General features: G+C 37.9%; 2 protein-coding genes across 5 annotated transcripts in view; one reads left to right on the forward strand and one right to left on the reverse strand.

Annotated features, from left to right (window-relative positions):
- echdc2 (enoyl CoA hydratase domain containing 2) lies at positions 1 to 12,459 on the forward strand. The gene is made up of 9 exons (XM_084433237.1): positions 1 to 679; positions 3,885 to 3,952; positions 4,477 to 4,564; positions 4,639 to 4,725; positions 6,713 to 6,805; positions 6,996 to 7,052; positions 8,443 to 8,630; positions 11,510 to 11,608; positions 11,707 to 12,459. Exons 1-9 carry the CDS (start codon positions 466 to 468, stop codon positions 11,782 to 11,784), a joined length of 972 nt encoding a protein of 323 aa, XP_084289363.1. The 5' UTR covers positions 1 to 465; the 3' UTR covers positions 11,785 to 12,459.
- The window catches only part of zyg11 (zyg-11 family member, cell cycle regulator), a 20,129-nt gene continuing 15,039 nt past the window's right edge, over positions 12,453 to 17,542 (reverse strand). For 2 of the 4 annotated variants that reach the window (XM_084433236.1, XM_084433234.1), the window contains exons 12-16: positions 16,773 to 16,970; positions 16,630 to 16,682; positions 15,145 to 15,242; positions 14,874 to 15,053; positions 12,453 to 14,213 (exon numbers count right to left, since the gene is read on the reverse strand). In XM_084433236.1, the coding sequence (XP_084289362.1) occupies positions 14,197 to 14,213; positions 14,874 to 15,053; positions 15,145 to 15,242; positions 16,630 to 16,682; positions 16,773 to 16,970 (546 nt within the window). In that variant the 3' untranslated portion in view covers positions 12,453 to 14,196. Of the gene's footprint in view, positions 14,214 to 14,873; positions 15,057 to 15,144; positions 15,243 to 16,629; positions 16,683 to 16,772; positions 16,971 to 17,542 lie in introns of all 4 variants that reach the window. The other 2 variants (XM_084433235.1, XM_084433233.1) reach the window with 1 other exon arrangement.

Consider the following 17,542-nt stretch of genomic DNA (forward strand, 5'->3'; position numbering starts at 1 on the left):
GTACACTAATATCATATTACGGTAAGGGACGCGTCGCGTCGATTGCGTAAACAAAGTATTTGATTGGTGAACTGGGTGTCTACGTCAGAATTCCGAGTTACGCGCTTGCAGTGTCAAGTCGTTTCAATTGTCGTGTCGCGTTACTAGGAGATTTTAAAATGTGTAACTCGAACATTAATATATACATTACACATATTAAACACATTAGGCTGTGTTCCTGCAAAGTGAGTCTCTCTGTCAGCATCGAGGTGAAGAAGGTTGACAGTTTGTTTGAGGAAGTGAAGTGGAAAAATATGCAAACTTGACAGTGTTGATATGGCGTTTCGCAAAGCATGAATCTCCCACACGGCTTATTATTAACAGCAACAGCTCCGGTTTAATTCCGGGTTATACGGTTTCAATTCTGGTTTGGGGCCAACAAGATCGCTGTTACAATACTATCTACGAAAAGACCTTATATTTATCATGAGTGTAGTGCGCAGAGTTGCCATGAGGACTGGGATGTTTCTCATCCAGCCCAGAGTGCAGGTGATGATGGCAGCGCGCTGTTTGTTTGCAGGGCCGATTAAACGACTTTCCCCGCGGGTTAGTTTTACTCAGTCCCGCTCGTGGTGCTCTGATGGGCCAGTTTCTGATCGCAATGAAGTCCGGCTGCATTGGCTGGATGGTGAAGACAACGGTAGGTGTCTAAATTCAACTAAATAATATTGCTGTACGCTTGCAGACGCGTCCTGTAAAAAAAAAAAAAACACACACACACACACACACACACACACACACACAACTGTCTACATCTTACAGGCGTATTTGTGCCGTTAACGTAAATTAGCAAAACTCAAAACGAAAGTGACTTAGGTTGTTTATTTTATTTTATTTTAGTATTCAGGAAATGATATTGATTGAAATGCAGTGCATAAGTTGCATATTCATTGACACTGGTGTGCTTAATTACCTTCCGTCCGTTATTATTCCTTCAACATGTAGTAGCCTGTATTGTAAGGAACTATGAAGGGTAGTTTAGTTTGGAGATTGAAAGTGAAAACAGTGGAAAAAAATATTACTCTTGTATCTTTTAATATCTTGTAGTTCAGTGGTTCAACTGTTTATTTTTTTGCTTGGAGTATCGATCCAACACATAAATAATGTTTTGTTGTGTGAAATTAAACAACATTCTACCTAATATTAACCATTAAAGTGTATAAATATGATATATATATATATATATATATATATATATATATATATGAAATACAAAGTTCTGTCATGATCATAAAACTCTAGATGGCACTGCATGGCTGATTGGTCTTTAACTCATTCTGCTAGCAATCACATATTTTTCTACATGGCACAGCTGATTGGTTTATGATGCATTAGCAGCCAGTGAACTCACTGCTCAACATTCAAATACTCTGTCAGTGTTTTCCATAGCAGTTTGCAGTGCGCTTTCAGAAACCCTCCACCTTCCCAGCTCCACCTGTATAGATCTGCTTTGGGTAATTTCATGCATTCTATAGACCTTATTCACATCAGCGCCATCTTTGATTTTTTAACAGGAATGAAATTGAGGCTGTGAGGGATGGACATACATCTCTTCAGTGTGATTACTGTTATTTAAAGGGTTAGTTCACCCAAAAATGAAAATTCTGTCAGTATTTACTCACCCTCATGTTGTTCCAAACCCGTAAGACCTTTGTTCATCTTCGGAACACAAATTAAGATATTTTTGATTAAATCTGAGAGCTGGATCACTCCTCCATAGGCTTCTAAGACACTATAACTTGCTGGCCCTCGAGTTTTTTCACGTAGTGTAACTGCGCAGCGCTTCTGTGTTGTACGTCACACGTAGGCTCACTATTGGCCGATGCTGGTCATGTGTGTGATGTGTGTGACGTACAACACAGAAGCGCTGCGCAGTTATACTTTGTGAAAAGACTCGAGGCCCAGAGAGAAGGAAATGAATAGTGGAATAAAGTCGTTATTTTCGTTCGTTTTTTTGCGCACAAAAAGTATTCTCGTCGCTTTATAAACTTAAGATTGAGCCACTGTAGTCACTTGGACTATATTAACGATGTCTTTAATACATTTTCTGGGCCAGCAAGTTATAATGCCTTAGAAGCCTATGGAGGAGTGAGACAGCACCTCCGATTTAATCAAAAATATCTTAACATGTGTTCCGAAGATGAACGAAGGTCTTACGGGGTTGGAACAACATGAGGGTGAGTAATTACTGACAGAATTTTCATTTTTGGGTGAACTAACCCTTTAATGTGTGTTTGGATTGTTCTGCTGACGAAACACTACAAAATATATTTCCAAGAAGTTTCAGTAGACAAAAAAAAAAAAAAAACTCCAGCAGCAGCAGTGTAGCAGATCTATTCCGTCAAGACCAAATACATTAACATTGTCATATCCATTACCATGCTAAACTCTCAGAGAGTTTTCATGTTAGAAATAAGGCAATGAATATAGCTGCAAGCAGGATTTACAGTGCCAAGCACACTAAAGATGTGGTCAGATTTAGTGTTGTTCTGCAAGTTTTTGTGGGCAAAAATTCAATCATTTCAACAGGAATCCACACGATTGGGAATTTCACATCAGGGTGAAATATTTCCCAATGCAGATTTCACAACAAGTAAAAGCTTGTCACGCGTTAACCAACAGAAAGCTGGTTGGTTTGAAATTGACTTCTGTGTGAGCTGTGCTACATACATCACAACAATATTAACAATAGACAATGGATCTGTATTGCTAGCAGAAATTTCACAGAAAATTTGCTAATGTGACCAAACCTTTACAGCATAAACAAACTATTACAAGAATGTTTAATGCGTCGTCACATCCCCTGTAAAGACTTTAGCCCCAGTCATGCCATGAGTGCAGTAACTTACTTTTTATATTTGGCATAATTTTTCTGTGTGGTCTGTGATCGGAACAGACCTGCCACCCACCCGTTGAGAACCGCAGCCGTAGGTTAATTAACCGAAACCGTTAAAGGGATAGTTCACTTTGAAATTAATTTTTTATATGTTTTAGCTTATACCTCAAGGGCATCCAAGATGTAGGTGTCTTTGTTTCCGCAGTAGTTTCAATTTTGATATTTTTAGGTCAAACCGTTCTTGTCTGTCAGTCATATAATGCAGGTCGATGGTCACTGGCTCAAAACACAAGCACAGAGTCCAAATTAAAACAATTCCCCACGTCCAAATGAAACAATTCCCCATCATAAGTACACATTGATGGCCTAAGACACGAAACGAGCGGTTTGTGTGAGAAAACGAACAGTATTTATATGGTTGTTATCTCTTGAAAACAGCACACGTCCAAATGATCTGACGGCGCGGGCGGGTATAGATATATACATAGATGTCGCCTTGGCTACGGTTTCGTTCCAATGAACTGCAGTAGCGAAGGCGACATCTAGTGTATCTATACCCGCCCGCTGGCTACGGTTTCGTTCCAATGAACTGCAGTAGCCAAGGCGACATCTATGTATATATCTATACCCGCCCGCGCCGTCAGATCATTTGGACGTGTGCTGTTTTCAAGAGATAACAACCATATAAATACTGTTCGTTTTCTCACACAAACCGCTCGTTTCGTGTCTTAGGCCATCAATGTGTACTTATGATGGGGAATTGTTTCATTTGGACGTGGGGAATTGTTTTAATTTGGACTCTGTGCTTGTGTTTTGAGCCAGTGACCATAGACCTGCATTATATGACTGACAGACAAGAACGGTTTGACCTAAAAATATCAAAATTGAAACTACTGCGGAAACAAAGACACCTACATCTTGGATGCCCTTGAGGTAAGCTAAAACATATCAAAAATTAATTTCAAAGTGAACTATCCCTTTAATTTCTCTTTGTCTCTTGTCTGGTTAGGTATAGTGGAAGTGCTGATGTGTCGTGAGAGAGCGCGGAACTCTCTGGGTCGCGTGTTTGTGAGTCAGGTGAGTCGGCCATCGCGTGTTTGTGTGTGCAGAAAACCCCCTGTCCTACAGCATCAAACTTCTTAATAAATGTATGGTAATATGTGAAAAAATGCTATTTTGTTGTAATTTGACCCATATGATGATACAGCTCAATAATTTTACTGGTGCTTTAAATAAAGACATCATTCTTTTTATGACCTTTTGTGATGTAAATAAATAAATAAATGACAAAGAATGTATGATATAACTTCAAGATGCAACCAATCGCTGTTATGGTTTTTAAATATTAACTTCACTTGATTTGTGGATGGTCCATTTCCGTCCATTTTCTTCTGTCTGTTTCCACAAAGTAGAATAAGAACTCTTTTTCATCAGTTTTTCATAAGAATGTCTGGCAAAAGTGTGTCAGGCCTTAAATAAATAAAGACAAAAGAGAAAAATAAAAAGGGCCTATTTCTCCCAGAATTCTGCCTCAAATCAATTTCTTGAGTTGTATCTTTCTCTGTCTATATATGCATCAATATCTGTCATTTTCTGTGTAGATGAGAGAGCTGGTGTCATCGATACATCATGACGCAGCAGTTCGTGTGGTGATCTTCAGGAGTTTGATACCCGGAGTCTTTTGTGCAGGTTTGTGTAAGGAACACTGTATCAGTATTCAGACATTTGCATATGCCATAATTAGTCTTTTTGTTTGTTAACAGGAGCAGATCTTAAAGAGAGAGCCCAGATGAGTAATCCTGAGGCAGAGCTGTTTGTACATGGCCTGCGATCACTAATGAGTGACATCGGTGAGACATGAAGATAATGATTCTCATGAATATTGCAAAATGACTAATCCTCCACATAAAGTGCAGTAGTATAATGATACAGAACTCTGAATTCTGATAGTGCTGCACTGAAAAGGTAATGTTTCCCAGCTGCAAATATGATTATGGCTGGAGGAGGTGAGAGTGATTGGATATAATAAACTCACAGAAAGCAAATTTTCCCTCAATGCCCTCAGCTTTTGCAAACTCAGGAAATGCAGCTGTTTTTATAAGCAATAAAGAACCTTCTCTATATAATTTTCTACATGTTTAATCAAAAATAAAGAAAATGAGTAAAAAAAAAATGAAAACAAACTTTTATCAGCATAACAGTTTGAGTAAAACGATTTTGAAAAATTTACATGATTTTGTGTATTTTAGATTTTGAAGCATTTTCTTTTCATTTAAAAAAATACTTTAAATATCGACTCATTTTAAAAATTACAAATATATTCGTCTGTATACCACAATTGCATGCAATTCCAGTGACTGCAGGATTTTCTCTTATTTACATTTATGCACTTGGCAGATGCTTTTTTCCAAAGTGACTTACATTGCATTTCAAGGTACACTTTTACATTCTTATCAGTTCTTGCTTTCCCTGAGAATCGAACCCATGACCTTAGCGTTACAAGCGCCAACGCTCTGTTTGAGCTACAGGAAAGCTCTTATTACAAATAGAATTCACATTTTGTGCATAATAATTTAATTTGTTACATTTATATAGCGTTTTTTCTGAGACCTCAAAGCGCTTTACATAGAAGGGGGGAATCTCCTCAAACACCACCAATGTGCAGCATCCACTTGGATGATGCGACGGCAGCCATATTGCGCCAGAACGCCCACCACACACCAGCTTACTGGTGGAGAGGAGACAGCGATGAAGCCAATCAGTATATGGGGATGATTAGGAGGCCATGATGGACAGAGGCCAAGGGGCAAATTTGGCCTGGATGCCGGGGGTTACACCCCTACTCTTTTTTCGAAGGACATCCTGGGATTTTTAATGACCACAGAGAGTCAAGACCTCGGTTTAAAGGGATACTCCACTTTTTTCGGAAATATGCTCATTTTACAACTCCCCCAGAGTTAAACAGTTGAGTTTTACCGTTTTAGAAAAAAGTGGAGTATCCCTTTAACGTCTCATCCGAAGGACGCATAAAATTGCGTCACCCAGGAAGTGACATCATTTTGATTCTTTCTAAAGCATGACAGGAAGACAAATATTGCTTAAACCATTTTCTCAATTTTTACATGTAGTGTTTGTTGACAGCATTTGTCAAGCTCAAAATTGAACCAGATGAAACATATTTCCTAATTTATAAGAAATACGGGGGGTCTTATTTTTTTAAAGTGACAGTAAAGACATTTACTGTACGTTAAAACAAATGATTTCTATTTCAGATAAATGCTGTTCTTTTGAACTTCTTTTGAAAATGTATCACGGTTTCATAAGTTTTCAACATTGATAATAATAATAAGAAATGTTTCTTGAGCATCAAATCATATTAGAATGATTTCTGAAGGATCATGTGACACTGAAGACTGGAGTAATGATGCTGAAAATTCTGCTTTGATCATGGGAATAAATTACATTTTAAAATGTATTAAAACAGAACATTTTAAATAATACTATTACCGTTATTATTACTGCATCCTTACAGAGAGACTTCCAAAAACTCTTACCATCTCCAAACTTTTGAACAGTATGAATAGTAACTAAAGCCATTTGTTCCCAATTGAACTATATGGTAGATTTTTGTTTGAATATTTTTAAATGGTAACTTCGTGTTATTTTCAGGTTTCCTTTTGAATCCCAGATTTTCATTGTGTCCCCTCTCTATCAGTCTGTCAGCGCTGAGCACATTCAGTCGAGTGTTTCAGGAGAGGTCCAGCTGTTTGAAAGCTTCTCTCATTAATGTGATCTATGACCTGTCTGATTGGTGTGTGTGTGTCCATTATGTGCCAGCTGCGCTGCCCATGCCAACCATTGCGGCGGTGGACGGCTTTGCTCTCGGGGGCGGTTTGGAATTGGCTCTGGCGTGTGACCTTCGCACTGCAGGTGAGCGGCTTGACCTTCTGAGGGTAGATCACGACGGGTATCACAGCTGCTGATGGTGCAGGTGTGGGGTTGCGTGATTTGTAGTCATTCTGTTTGGCACGTCACGGACCGGGGAATTTCGTCGGTCACGGCATGAGAAGGCTGGGTCCTTCAACTGACCTTTGTCTGTGATTGTGTGTGTGTTTTGCAGCACATTCCGCGCAGATTGGCCTGATTGAAACTACGAGAGGATTACTCCCAGGGGCTGGTGAGAAAAATAAATGAATAGATAGAGCGACCTGAAATAATAAGACAAACAGACAGCTAGATGGCAGTCCCATTACAGAAGAGAGACGGATAAACAGGAAGTTTACAGAAAGAACGACGCAATTGGAGAGTGAAACAGCAGTGCCTTGCAAAAGTTTTTAAGAACCTTATGCAATCTCTGTATTGGATTATAATTGAAACAAATTTCAACATTACATAACTTAAGGCACACCAGTTGAATAGGGTAACATTTTAACTAATTGATATGTCACCATACTTCCCCAGATGATTGATTACATTAAGAAGATTACAATTGCAGTAGAATACTTGTTTTCTGAAATGTTGTGTCTGAATATGCAAATGAGGCATATCTAATATCTAGTTAAATATGTAATAATTTGCATTAATTTCCAGAATAGAAGTATGAACGTTAAAGTTAAACGTTTTATCACTAAATCAGAAAATACTGCCAGATTACAAATTACCATGTTTTTAGGAATAAATTATGTCAAATCAGGCAGGTGAACCAACCCCTCTGTAAAAACCTTGTACAGTAGATACATGTATGTAAGTGCTACTGAAGTGAGATTTCTGATTTTCAGATTTCTGGCTCTCTAAAAACACATTTTGATAAAACGCCCTATAAAGATATGTATTGTAATGGAAATCTACAGACACAAATAGATAAAAGTGCAATAAAGTAAACAAAATAGTAGTAAATAAAATATGAATGTATTTTGGATGTTTTCTTTCCGCTAGTTTGAAAGAAGACACGTTATGGAAAGCCAAATAGCTCAAAATCTCAAAATTGACCACTGCATGAAAAAAAAGTGTCTTGCCTTAATACAATAATCAAATAAAACTGGCAACATGTTCCAAAAATTTAGTCCATGTGTTGCAGAAGTCTATGCAGATTATATAAGACAAATAAGACAATAAGACAAAGAACCAAATGTTGTGGCATATGTATTTAAAGGGATACTCCACTTTTTTGGAAATAGGCTAATTTTACAATTCCCCCAGAGTTAAACAGTTGAGTTTTACCGTTTTCGAATCCATTCAGCCGAGTTTCTGATATTCAGAAGAATATCAGTAACCAGACAGTTTCTGGTCTCATTGACTTTCATAGTAGGAAAAAATATATACTATGGAAGTCAATGAGACCAGAAACTGTCTGGTTACTGATATTCTTCTGAATATCAGAAACTCGGCTGAATGGATTCGAAAACGGTAAAACTCAACTGTTTAACTCTGGGGGAGTTGTAAAATTAGCCTATTTCCAAAAAAAGTGCAGTATCCCTTTAAGTGTATTAAAATGAGAGAAGTGACGATGTATCTGATTACTTTTTAAAGCCGCCATAAGTAAATCATCATTTCTCTGTGTTTATCAGGAGGCAGTCAAAGGTTGCCCCGGACGGTGGGCTTTGCCATGGCAAAGGAGCTGATTTTCACAGGACGCCGTGTCGGGGGTGAACAGGCTGCAGAGTTGGGGCTGGTCAACCGCTCCGTGCCACAGAACCAGACGAGAGACGCGGCCCACAAAGAGGCTCTTAGTCTTGCAAGAGAGATCCTGCCTCAGGTGAGCCTGTAGGACATTTCCATTATTTACTTTTTCTCTCAGTCTGAGACACCTCTGCTACTGTCTCGCTGAATTATACTCTCTTCTGTTGTGAGCACACTCCAACACTATGTGCTACACTCTGATAGTGTCCTGTGAAGTGGACTTCACAAGGTACTCGGCCATCTCAGATCTTCAGGATATGCTTAGTTCAAAGGGTGTTGCACCCCAGCTTACAGAACTGTACATAAATGTAGAAAGGAAAATTTACCCTATGCATGAAACACTGCATAGCAATCAAGAAATGACAAATTACACAATTTATATACACACTATATTGACAAAAGTATTTAGACACACCTCTTAATTTTTGAATTCAGGCGTTTCAATCAATTCCCACAGGTGTATACAATAAGCACCTAGCCATGCAGTGTGCATTTACAAACATTTGTGAAATTCTGAAAAGCTCAGTGAATTCAAGCATTGTACATTGGTACAGTTGTGAAATTTCATCCCTGCTAGATTTTCCACGGTCAACTGTAAGTGACACTATTGGAAAGTGGAAGCGTTTGCGAACAGCTCCACTACGAGGCGGAAGACCACGTAAAGTCACAGAGCGAACCGGGTGTATGGTGCGTAAAAGTGAGCAACGCTCTGATGATCTCATAGCTGAAGAGCTCCAAACTTCCACTGGCATTAATATCAGCACAAAAACTGTGCGGCGGGAGCTTCATGGAATGGGATTCCATGGGCGAGCAGCTGCATGCAAGCCTCACATCACCAAGTGTAATGCTAAGCATCGGATGGAGTGGTGTAAGGAACGTCGCCACTGGACGCTTCTCTGTTTAGCAGTCTAATGGGCGAGTCTGGTTTTGGCGGATGCCAGGAGAATGTTACCTGCCTAAATGCAAAGGGTAGGGCTAAGCCTCTTACTTCCAATGAAGAGAAATGAAAATTCTTCAGCATACCAAGACATTTTGAACATGGCTATTCTTCCAACTTTGTGAAACAGTTTGGGAAAGGCCAGAATGACTCTGCACAGTCATAAAGGTCCGTAAAGACATGGTTGGATGAGTTTGGTGTGGAAGTACTTGTGAATTGGACCATGTGAATGTGTGTGTGCCTTATTTTGCAGGGTTTTTCCACTGTGTATTTAACAAGTGTTGCTCATAGATATAAATGTGTTTATGTTTGTTTGGTTTTGTGTTCTTGAAATTGTTCTCATACTAGTACAGCTCTAGCCACAAGCATTTCACTGGGCGTACTTGTGATTTAATCCCATTTGCATCATGTGACACCGTTCTGTCACGGAGACAGTCTCCCATCATGACTCAAGACGACATGAATATGTATGGCCTCAAGAAAGACAGACCTGGCTCAAATGTGCCATTACAATCTTCCCTAGTGTCCAGAGCACACAATTAACTCCATAAACAATGTAATTACAAAAGACATGTGCGTGATCCAGTGCTTGATCTTGTTACATGTTGCCTTTGGAGTGAACTTTCAAATATCGGTCATATCATCGTCATTACATGACTCAGCATGTGGAGTTGTGGAACTGGAATCTTCCGTACTGTACTAAACTCTCTCGTGAGGTGTGACCTTGAGAACATCCTGCTTTTCTGGTTTTCCCAGTGATTGACAAGCCGTTAAATTAGATTAAAACGAAGTTGGCCTATTTAGGTCAGTGTGAGAACGGCATTCTGACATGTCGTGCCACAATAACTTCTGTCAGCAGCACTTCTGTCCACCTGACTTAACTGTGTCATCGTGATTATGTGACCGTGTCATAAACCGATACAGTTGCACTGATAGATAATAAACAGAGGCCTGTATTGTTGACAAACAAACTAAGTAAGATTTATTATGCGGTCATATAGGGATTGTCAAAATTATTATTATTATTTATTTTTTTTTGTCGATCTACTGAATTTTCCGTCAACGATACCAGGGACACCGAAACACCGGGGAACATGAAATTTGGTGGGCATGTAGCCCCACTAGACTTTTACGGAAAAATTTCGTTTGGTCCCCGGGGGGGTTTGCGCCCCTCCCATAAAAAATGAAAATGCAATATTATTCTGCTTTAATCGCCCCTATCTTCAGTGGAGATGTTCAGAACTGCACCATATTTCATGTGTATGATTAACTTGACATCCTCTGGGGGTATGCTAAGTTTCGTAGAATTTCATCCATGGGGGGGTATAAAATAAATTCATTTATGTGCACATTTAGTGACTGTACACTCATCGGCCTGTAGATGGTGCTGTTGAGCGAAGGGTTGCTGGTTTAGGATGACACTGTCACACACACACATGCAGGAATACAAACAAACGCAAGCATGCACACACACTGACATCCACACGCACAGACACACACCCATACACACACATACAAATCCACATGCACAGACACACACACACAAACACACATGCGCACACACAAACACACACACATACACACACACACAGACAGACATGCACATACTACTACTTTTTTTAGGTATATACATAAACACGCAATACAGCCAAATTGCTCCACGTCATTTATTTTTGTGGAAAGCCAGTGCAGGCCTGAGCGGCGGTCATATTTTGTACCGCCATGCGGTACATCTAGTTTTGAAAGATATTGATCCTTTTATTCAGCAAGGATGCAATAAATTGATCGAAAGTGACAGCAAATACTTTTACATTCATACAAATGAGTTCTATTTCAAATACTTGGGGAATGAATCTCACTGGCCCCAAACATTTTTGAAGAAAAAAAAAATTACTGTAACTGGAAAAAAATCCCATATTTTTACCTTAGCGAAAATGCAACAAGCAACTCGCATTTCCTTTAGAAAATGAAAAGCTAATCTTTACATTTTTCCTTGTCACGCTTTCCTTCCTCTCTAGGCCCCGATTGCAGTGCGAATGGCTAAATTAGCAATGAATCGAGGCTCTGAGGTGGACATCTCTTCAGGAATGGCTATCGAGGGAATGTGTTACGCCAGGGTGAGTGTTATACATAAACCATATGAATCAAATCTGTACAATTTGGCTTTGTTGTGGATTTTGTGCATGGTGTGACTGAATGTTTTGCATTCTCTCAGCTCATTCCTACAAAGGACAGACAAGAGGGCATGGCTGCGTTTATAGAGAAGAGGCTGCCAAGGTACACTGGAGAGTGAAAGTTTTAACAGTACAGGTCAAACAGATTGAACATTCAGTGCTACAAAGTGTTGGGTTTCAAATTCCTTTGAAATCACAATGCTTAAAAATAACTACTAAAAAATTTAAAAACTTTGTCATGCTCTTCATTTATTTTGTGTGAGTTTGTCAAGTTTTTTGTCTTGTGTTTCTGGTTAGAGTTGCTAAGATTGAGAAAAGTAAAAATTAAAGAAAATTAGGGATGCACCGATATGAAGATTTTGGCCTATACCCGATAATTCTTTATATCTGATAACCGATATATTTAAATCTAAATCCAATTTTTTTTTAATAACAATTTTTGGGAGCCTGATAATAAAAAACAAAATGTCCCAAGCACACAGATATAGTGTCATTTTAATGTTATGTAGCCTATATGACAGCACATGTTGCACTTAACTGTATTTTCCTTTTTGAGGTATCATATTTCAAGCAATTCAAAACCATCATGGCAAACAGTGCGCATCTAAAGTGTCTCAGCTGAAGGAAATAATCCATTATTTATCCGGCCGATATATTGTGCATCCCTAAAAAATATAATAGTTTGTAATTTTAGAGCTAGGATATTCAAATTGTAATATTTATTTTGATATTGCTTTAATTTGAGAAATTCTTTAACATGAACGTGTCAATAAAGATGGACAGCAGATCAAAGCAACAGGGGTTTTACATTCTTTATTCCCCAAACATAATTTTGCATAAACAGGAATCCGAGCGGCAGCATGACACCGTAGCTTCCTCTGGTTATGTTGCTCAATCCACACTCTGTGTGAGGAAGATAACTGTAGTACAGCGCAGAACCAAAATCCACATACATGAGATTCTCCACGCTCGGTCTGAAGAGTTCAGTGAACCCAGAGGTCATTTGGTCCATTTACACAGCGGCAGATTCAATTTAACCTCAATAATTGTTAATGCCGAAACTATCCAAAAACAGGCAGTGTGATGAATTTCAGTTGTATAAACCTGGCCAAAATTGCCAAACACTCAACAAAATGATTTTTTACAGTCCAAATTATAACAAGGACTTATATTGCATGCTATTTGCAAGAACAGCTGCATGACACAACAAGATTTTCTGGAACAAAGCATATTTGTTGGAGCATCTCATCATTATTCATGGCCCAGTTACGAATAGAAAACCAAATCCATGCTGCGAAAAACAAGGATACACATCCAGGGAAATGAAACATTTATATACAAAAAAAAAAAGCTTCTTTAGTTCATTGGAACAAAACGGAGTATCTTTTTTAAACGCAATTTCAAACAGGACAAGCTGAACCTGCTGTTTAAAATCTTAATCTGTGTTAAATTAAATCAAACTTAAGTTTATATGTATGTTTAGCAAGAAGGCAAATCCAATGACTTTTGGCAAATCCCCAGTGCTCCAAAGTTGCCACGATCAGAACAAATATTCCCTATGGTCTTCCTCTTGCCTTTTTTTATTTTATTTTTTAACAAGGTGTCATTTATCTGTGTCCGTTTTTTTTTTATGTCTGCCGTCACAGTCCGTTGCTTGATTTCTCCAAATGGTTTACGAGGCAGCAATCCATTTATTGACAAGTTCCTGCTTTGCCTCAACAGATCCATGCAATAAAGAGAGTCTGAAGGCAAAAGCTTTCCCGTTCCGTTGATCATTTCGGCTTCTGAAGAGCTCCGGGTTGTTGAGGAATCTCCGGCTTAGGTGTTCAGTCCATTTAGTACCATTTTTAAAACAAACTCCAATCTAAATCGTAATACTTTGCGTGCAATACGACAAACGAACCATCTTAAACATTGCAATCTGCCACAGTTGATATACTGTGTATAAAAATAGATTTCATCCCTAAAGCTCTCATGCATTGACAAGCGGTTATCTCACAGATCACACGCGCAATTTTAACATTCCACACTGAATTTTACCAAACAGTTCAAACTTATTAAATATGTTCATGTATTTCCACGTAACCCAACTGTATCCGAGTATATTGCATTTTATGCCGAATAGGACAGAAATCGGTCACATAAATGAAATTTCCTATGGAGTTTCATCCAAATCTGAATATGCAAATGTAGCTTTCTGATGCACATGCTCTTAGAAGACGTGGACACGCACACACACATATACATATATATATAAATGCTCACATCCATAATCATGTTTAACAAACACACACTCTCTGAGCTGCTGCCTGTCTAAATAAACATCATCAGATCACAGAGACTTGTTTCAAATAAATAACGGATTCGGTCGTGTGCAAACATATGCAAAGTAACTTATCCACAAGTTCCTCTTTGCAGAAAGAACAGCAGAGTATCGTTGTCATACGGATGGGCACGAGTGAACACATACACGTACAAAAAAAACCTTTTGCAGCGTCCTATCCAGAGACCACTGACCAAAAAGAACCGTGTCATGGAATGTTTTTCTCTGGAAAACAGAGAGAAATTTAGAATAAAAACGTATGTCAGATATAAAACTGAACACTCAAGCTTTTGAAAAGAAGTTTTGAAAGTTACCCCCAAAAATGAAAAACACTGTCATCATCTACTTACCCTCATGTCGTCCCAAAGACTCATTAAATTTGAGAGATTTCGGTCATACACACCGATCGCTTTATATGACGAACAGACTTCATTTGGGCTTTTATACACATAAACATTGATCAGTGACTTTTGTAAACGGAAGCTCAAGCATGAGCCAATGAGGTTTGTTCTTGCGCGTCAAGCAAGTACGATTGAGCTTCTGTTTCAAAGTGCTCTATGTTCGCTGATCAAGGTTTATATGCGATAAAAGCTTGAATTCAATCTGTTCGTCATATAAAGTGATCGGTTCTCTTCAGGATATTTGGATTATACCGCTCGATTATTTATGATCTCTTTATGAAGCGCCAGAGTTTTGGGTTAACAGACTTTCAATGGAGGGACAGAAATCTCTCCGAATTTCTTAAATCTTCATCTGTGTTTCGAAGATGAATGGAAGTCGTAATTGATTGACAGAATCTTCATTTTTGGGTGAACTATCCCTTCAAATTTAAAAGGAACAGTTCTGCCTTTCAAAAAGCACTTTCGTTTGTCTGTGGACACGTACCTGTATGTGTGTGTATTTTTGCCGGGCCTGCGTATCCGGTGCGTGCTCTGTGACGATGCAAACTGTCTAGGATGCTTTCAGCCAATCGCAGCACATCGCCGTGGGTTTTGGGATGTGACATCACGGCCTCTAGCTGCCGCAGTCCTCCCTCCTCCAGTAACATGCTGCAGTACCGCCCCGCTGCTTCCACCAGGGCAGAATGGGAAAATAAAATGAACAACACAAAATGTCTCTGGGCTCAGAAGCGTTGGGTCTAGGGTGCTGATCTCACCATTTTTGCTGCAGACGTGCTGCATGGCCCATGCGGCCCACAGCTGAACTCCTGGGGTCTGGAAGCACTCCAGTAAAGGGAAGAAAGGGTTGAACGATCTGAAAAAGACACACCAGACACGTCATCTCATTATAATACTAGAAATCAATCTTTATAGTGCATAAATGGCACTAGGTAAAGATCCCAGACGTGACACCAGTGTTGTTATTTGTTAACTAAATCTATTAAAAGTTGTTTTCATTAATTGAAATAAAGCTGAAATAAAATATAAATATTAGATAAAAGAAAAAACAAGTTTAGTTGCCAAAGTAACATTTCTAATTAAAGGGTTTTTCTAAAAAAAAAAAAGGGTAGAAAACCCCCAGAAAAATTACTAAAACTAAAATAAAAATTAAACCTAAACATATAAAAATATAATTAAAAATATTAATAAATATAATATTACTATAATAGTATATAAATAATAATAAAAGAAAACAATATTAATTAAATATTTAAACAACAATAAAAATATTAATTAATAATAATATTAATAATAATAATTCATATAAATGTATAATATTTTATATTTCAACATTTTTAAATGTATGTTTTAAATGCCCAAATCAGATTATATTTCCCCCCTTCAAATTCAGTGTTCTCGGTTAAATTTTTTCTGGATTTCATTCTAACGATTTAATTACATTTTAATAATAAAATAATATAAATTAAATAAGTTTAATCAACTGAATTATTAAAACTTTAACAATTGAATAATTCATAAAAAAATATTAACAATAATAGTGCCCTATGAAATGCATTTTATTTGTTTTATTTGAAATTGTGTGCGGTCTATTTACATTTTTCTGCATTGTGTTTTGAGTTAATGCAGTTTTATTATCAAAATAAGTGGTAATTTTCTATTTAATTATTTGTATGTAATGTAATAAAATAAAATGTGAACAATTTTTTTCATTTTTATCAGTGCTGCACAACAGGTTTACTTTTTCAATTAAAACATGGAAAAAACTAATTATATTCCTTTAAAAAAAATTTTTTTTAACTCTTTCCCCGCCAGCTTTTTTATTTGTATTTTAAGTTGCCAGCCATCAGCATTTTTGATCATTTTCACAAATATTTTTTGGCCCCCAGAATATTTTGTTGTATGAATATCTGAACATGCAATGTATCAAAAGAAAGCTGTACAATTCTGTCAATGGTGGATAAGCATTCTCATAAATGACGGAAAATTGTGTCATTGGCGGGTAAAGAGTTAATAAACTATAATATTATTATTGCTATTATTTCTTTGAGAAATACATTGCACTGCACAATAGTGATATATTTCTATAACAATTTCTTCGTTTTCCACATCACATGTTCATAGGCATACATAAAAACATCAGAGAGTTTGTCAGGTCTGGTCTTGGGTCTGGTACTTGATACTTGATACTGTCCATGGTTCACATTCAGTAAAGAATATTTTATTGTGGTGTTATTTCTCACCTGTACGCTACCATCTCACACTCCGGCGTTGGCCACTTCAGAATCGCTGAATGCTGCGAGAGACACATGATTATTAAGCCATTTACTCAGGCCTCTGGTGTAATACCCAAGCAATTTTGACTTCTATTTGCACAAGCACGCACCAGCTGCTCCAGCAGTGTGTTCCTGAGCGACATGTCGAGGGTCCACACCTTCTCGCCCCGTGAGGTGAGGTGGGCCAAGATGCCTGCCGCGAAATAACTGACCTCCACCTCTGGACTGTGCAGCAGAGAGCAGATATGATCCAGAAAACTTTGAACCATCAGCTCACCGTGCAACTCCCCCACTTCAGCGATATTATTCTGAATACACAAGCACACAAAACATTCAGAACTAGACAAGATAGATAAAGTACAATAGCACAAGGGAACTCAGCTACAAAAATACCACTGAATGCAAAATGAAAGCCTCATTATACTTTCTAACTAAGGGAAACTATTAGCATAATCCCTCAGCAGTGCTTCCTCTGACACGAGAAGGCGTTTTATCAGTGCTGCCCACAGCTCCAGAATCACTCGCCTCAATCCACAGCACTGGAATATGTATTTCCCTCTTTAGAATTATTAAAGCGTTGATATGTTTTAAATGCTTCTTAAAATATACACAAACACACTATTGTTCAAGTTAGGGATTTTAAATGTTTTTAGTTTTTTTTGGGATGCACCGATATGAAAATTTTGGCCGATACCAATAATTCTGTCTATTTAACCGATAGCCGATATATCGTGCATCCCTAGTTTTTGTTTTTGGAGAAGTCTCTTATGCTCAACAAGACTGCATATATTTGACCATTAATATTGTGGAATCAATCATTTAAATGATTTATTTGAATATATTTAAAATGTAATTTATTTCTGTGATCAAAGCTGAATTT

The sequence above is a fragment of the Rutilus rutilus genome (genome assembly GCF_951802725.1).
Source record: "Rutilus rutilus genome assembly, chromosome: 15".
Lineage (NCBI taxonomy): Eukaryota > Metazoa > Chordata > Actinopteri > Cypriniformes > Leuciscidae > Rutilus > Rutilus rutilus.

Excerpts from the sequence above, each read along its gene's own strand:
- echdc2 (XM_084433237.1), top strand. The coding sequence starts at position 466 with ATGAGTGTAGTGCGCAGAGTTGCCATGAGGACTGGGATGTTTCTCATC. Across the intron at positions 6,806-6,995 it reads GTGTGACCTTCGCACTGCAG|CACATTCCGCGCAGATTGGC; the intron begins GTGAGCGGCTTG and ends TGTGTTTTGCAG. Across the intron at positions 7,053-8,442 it reads AGGATTACTCCCAGGGGCTG|GAGGCAGTCAAAGGTTGCCC; the intron begins GTGAGAAAAATA and ends TGTGTTTATCAG.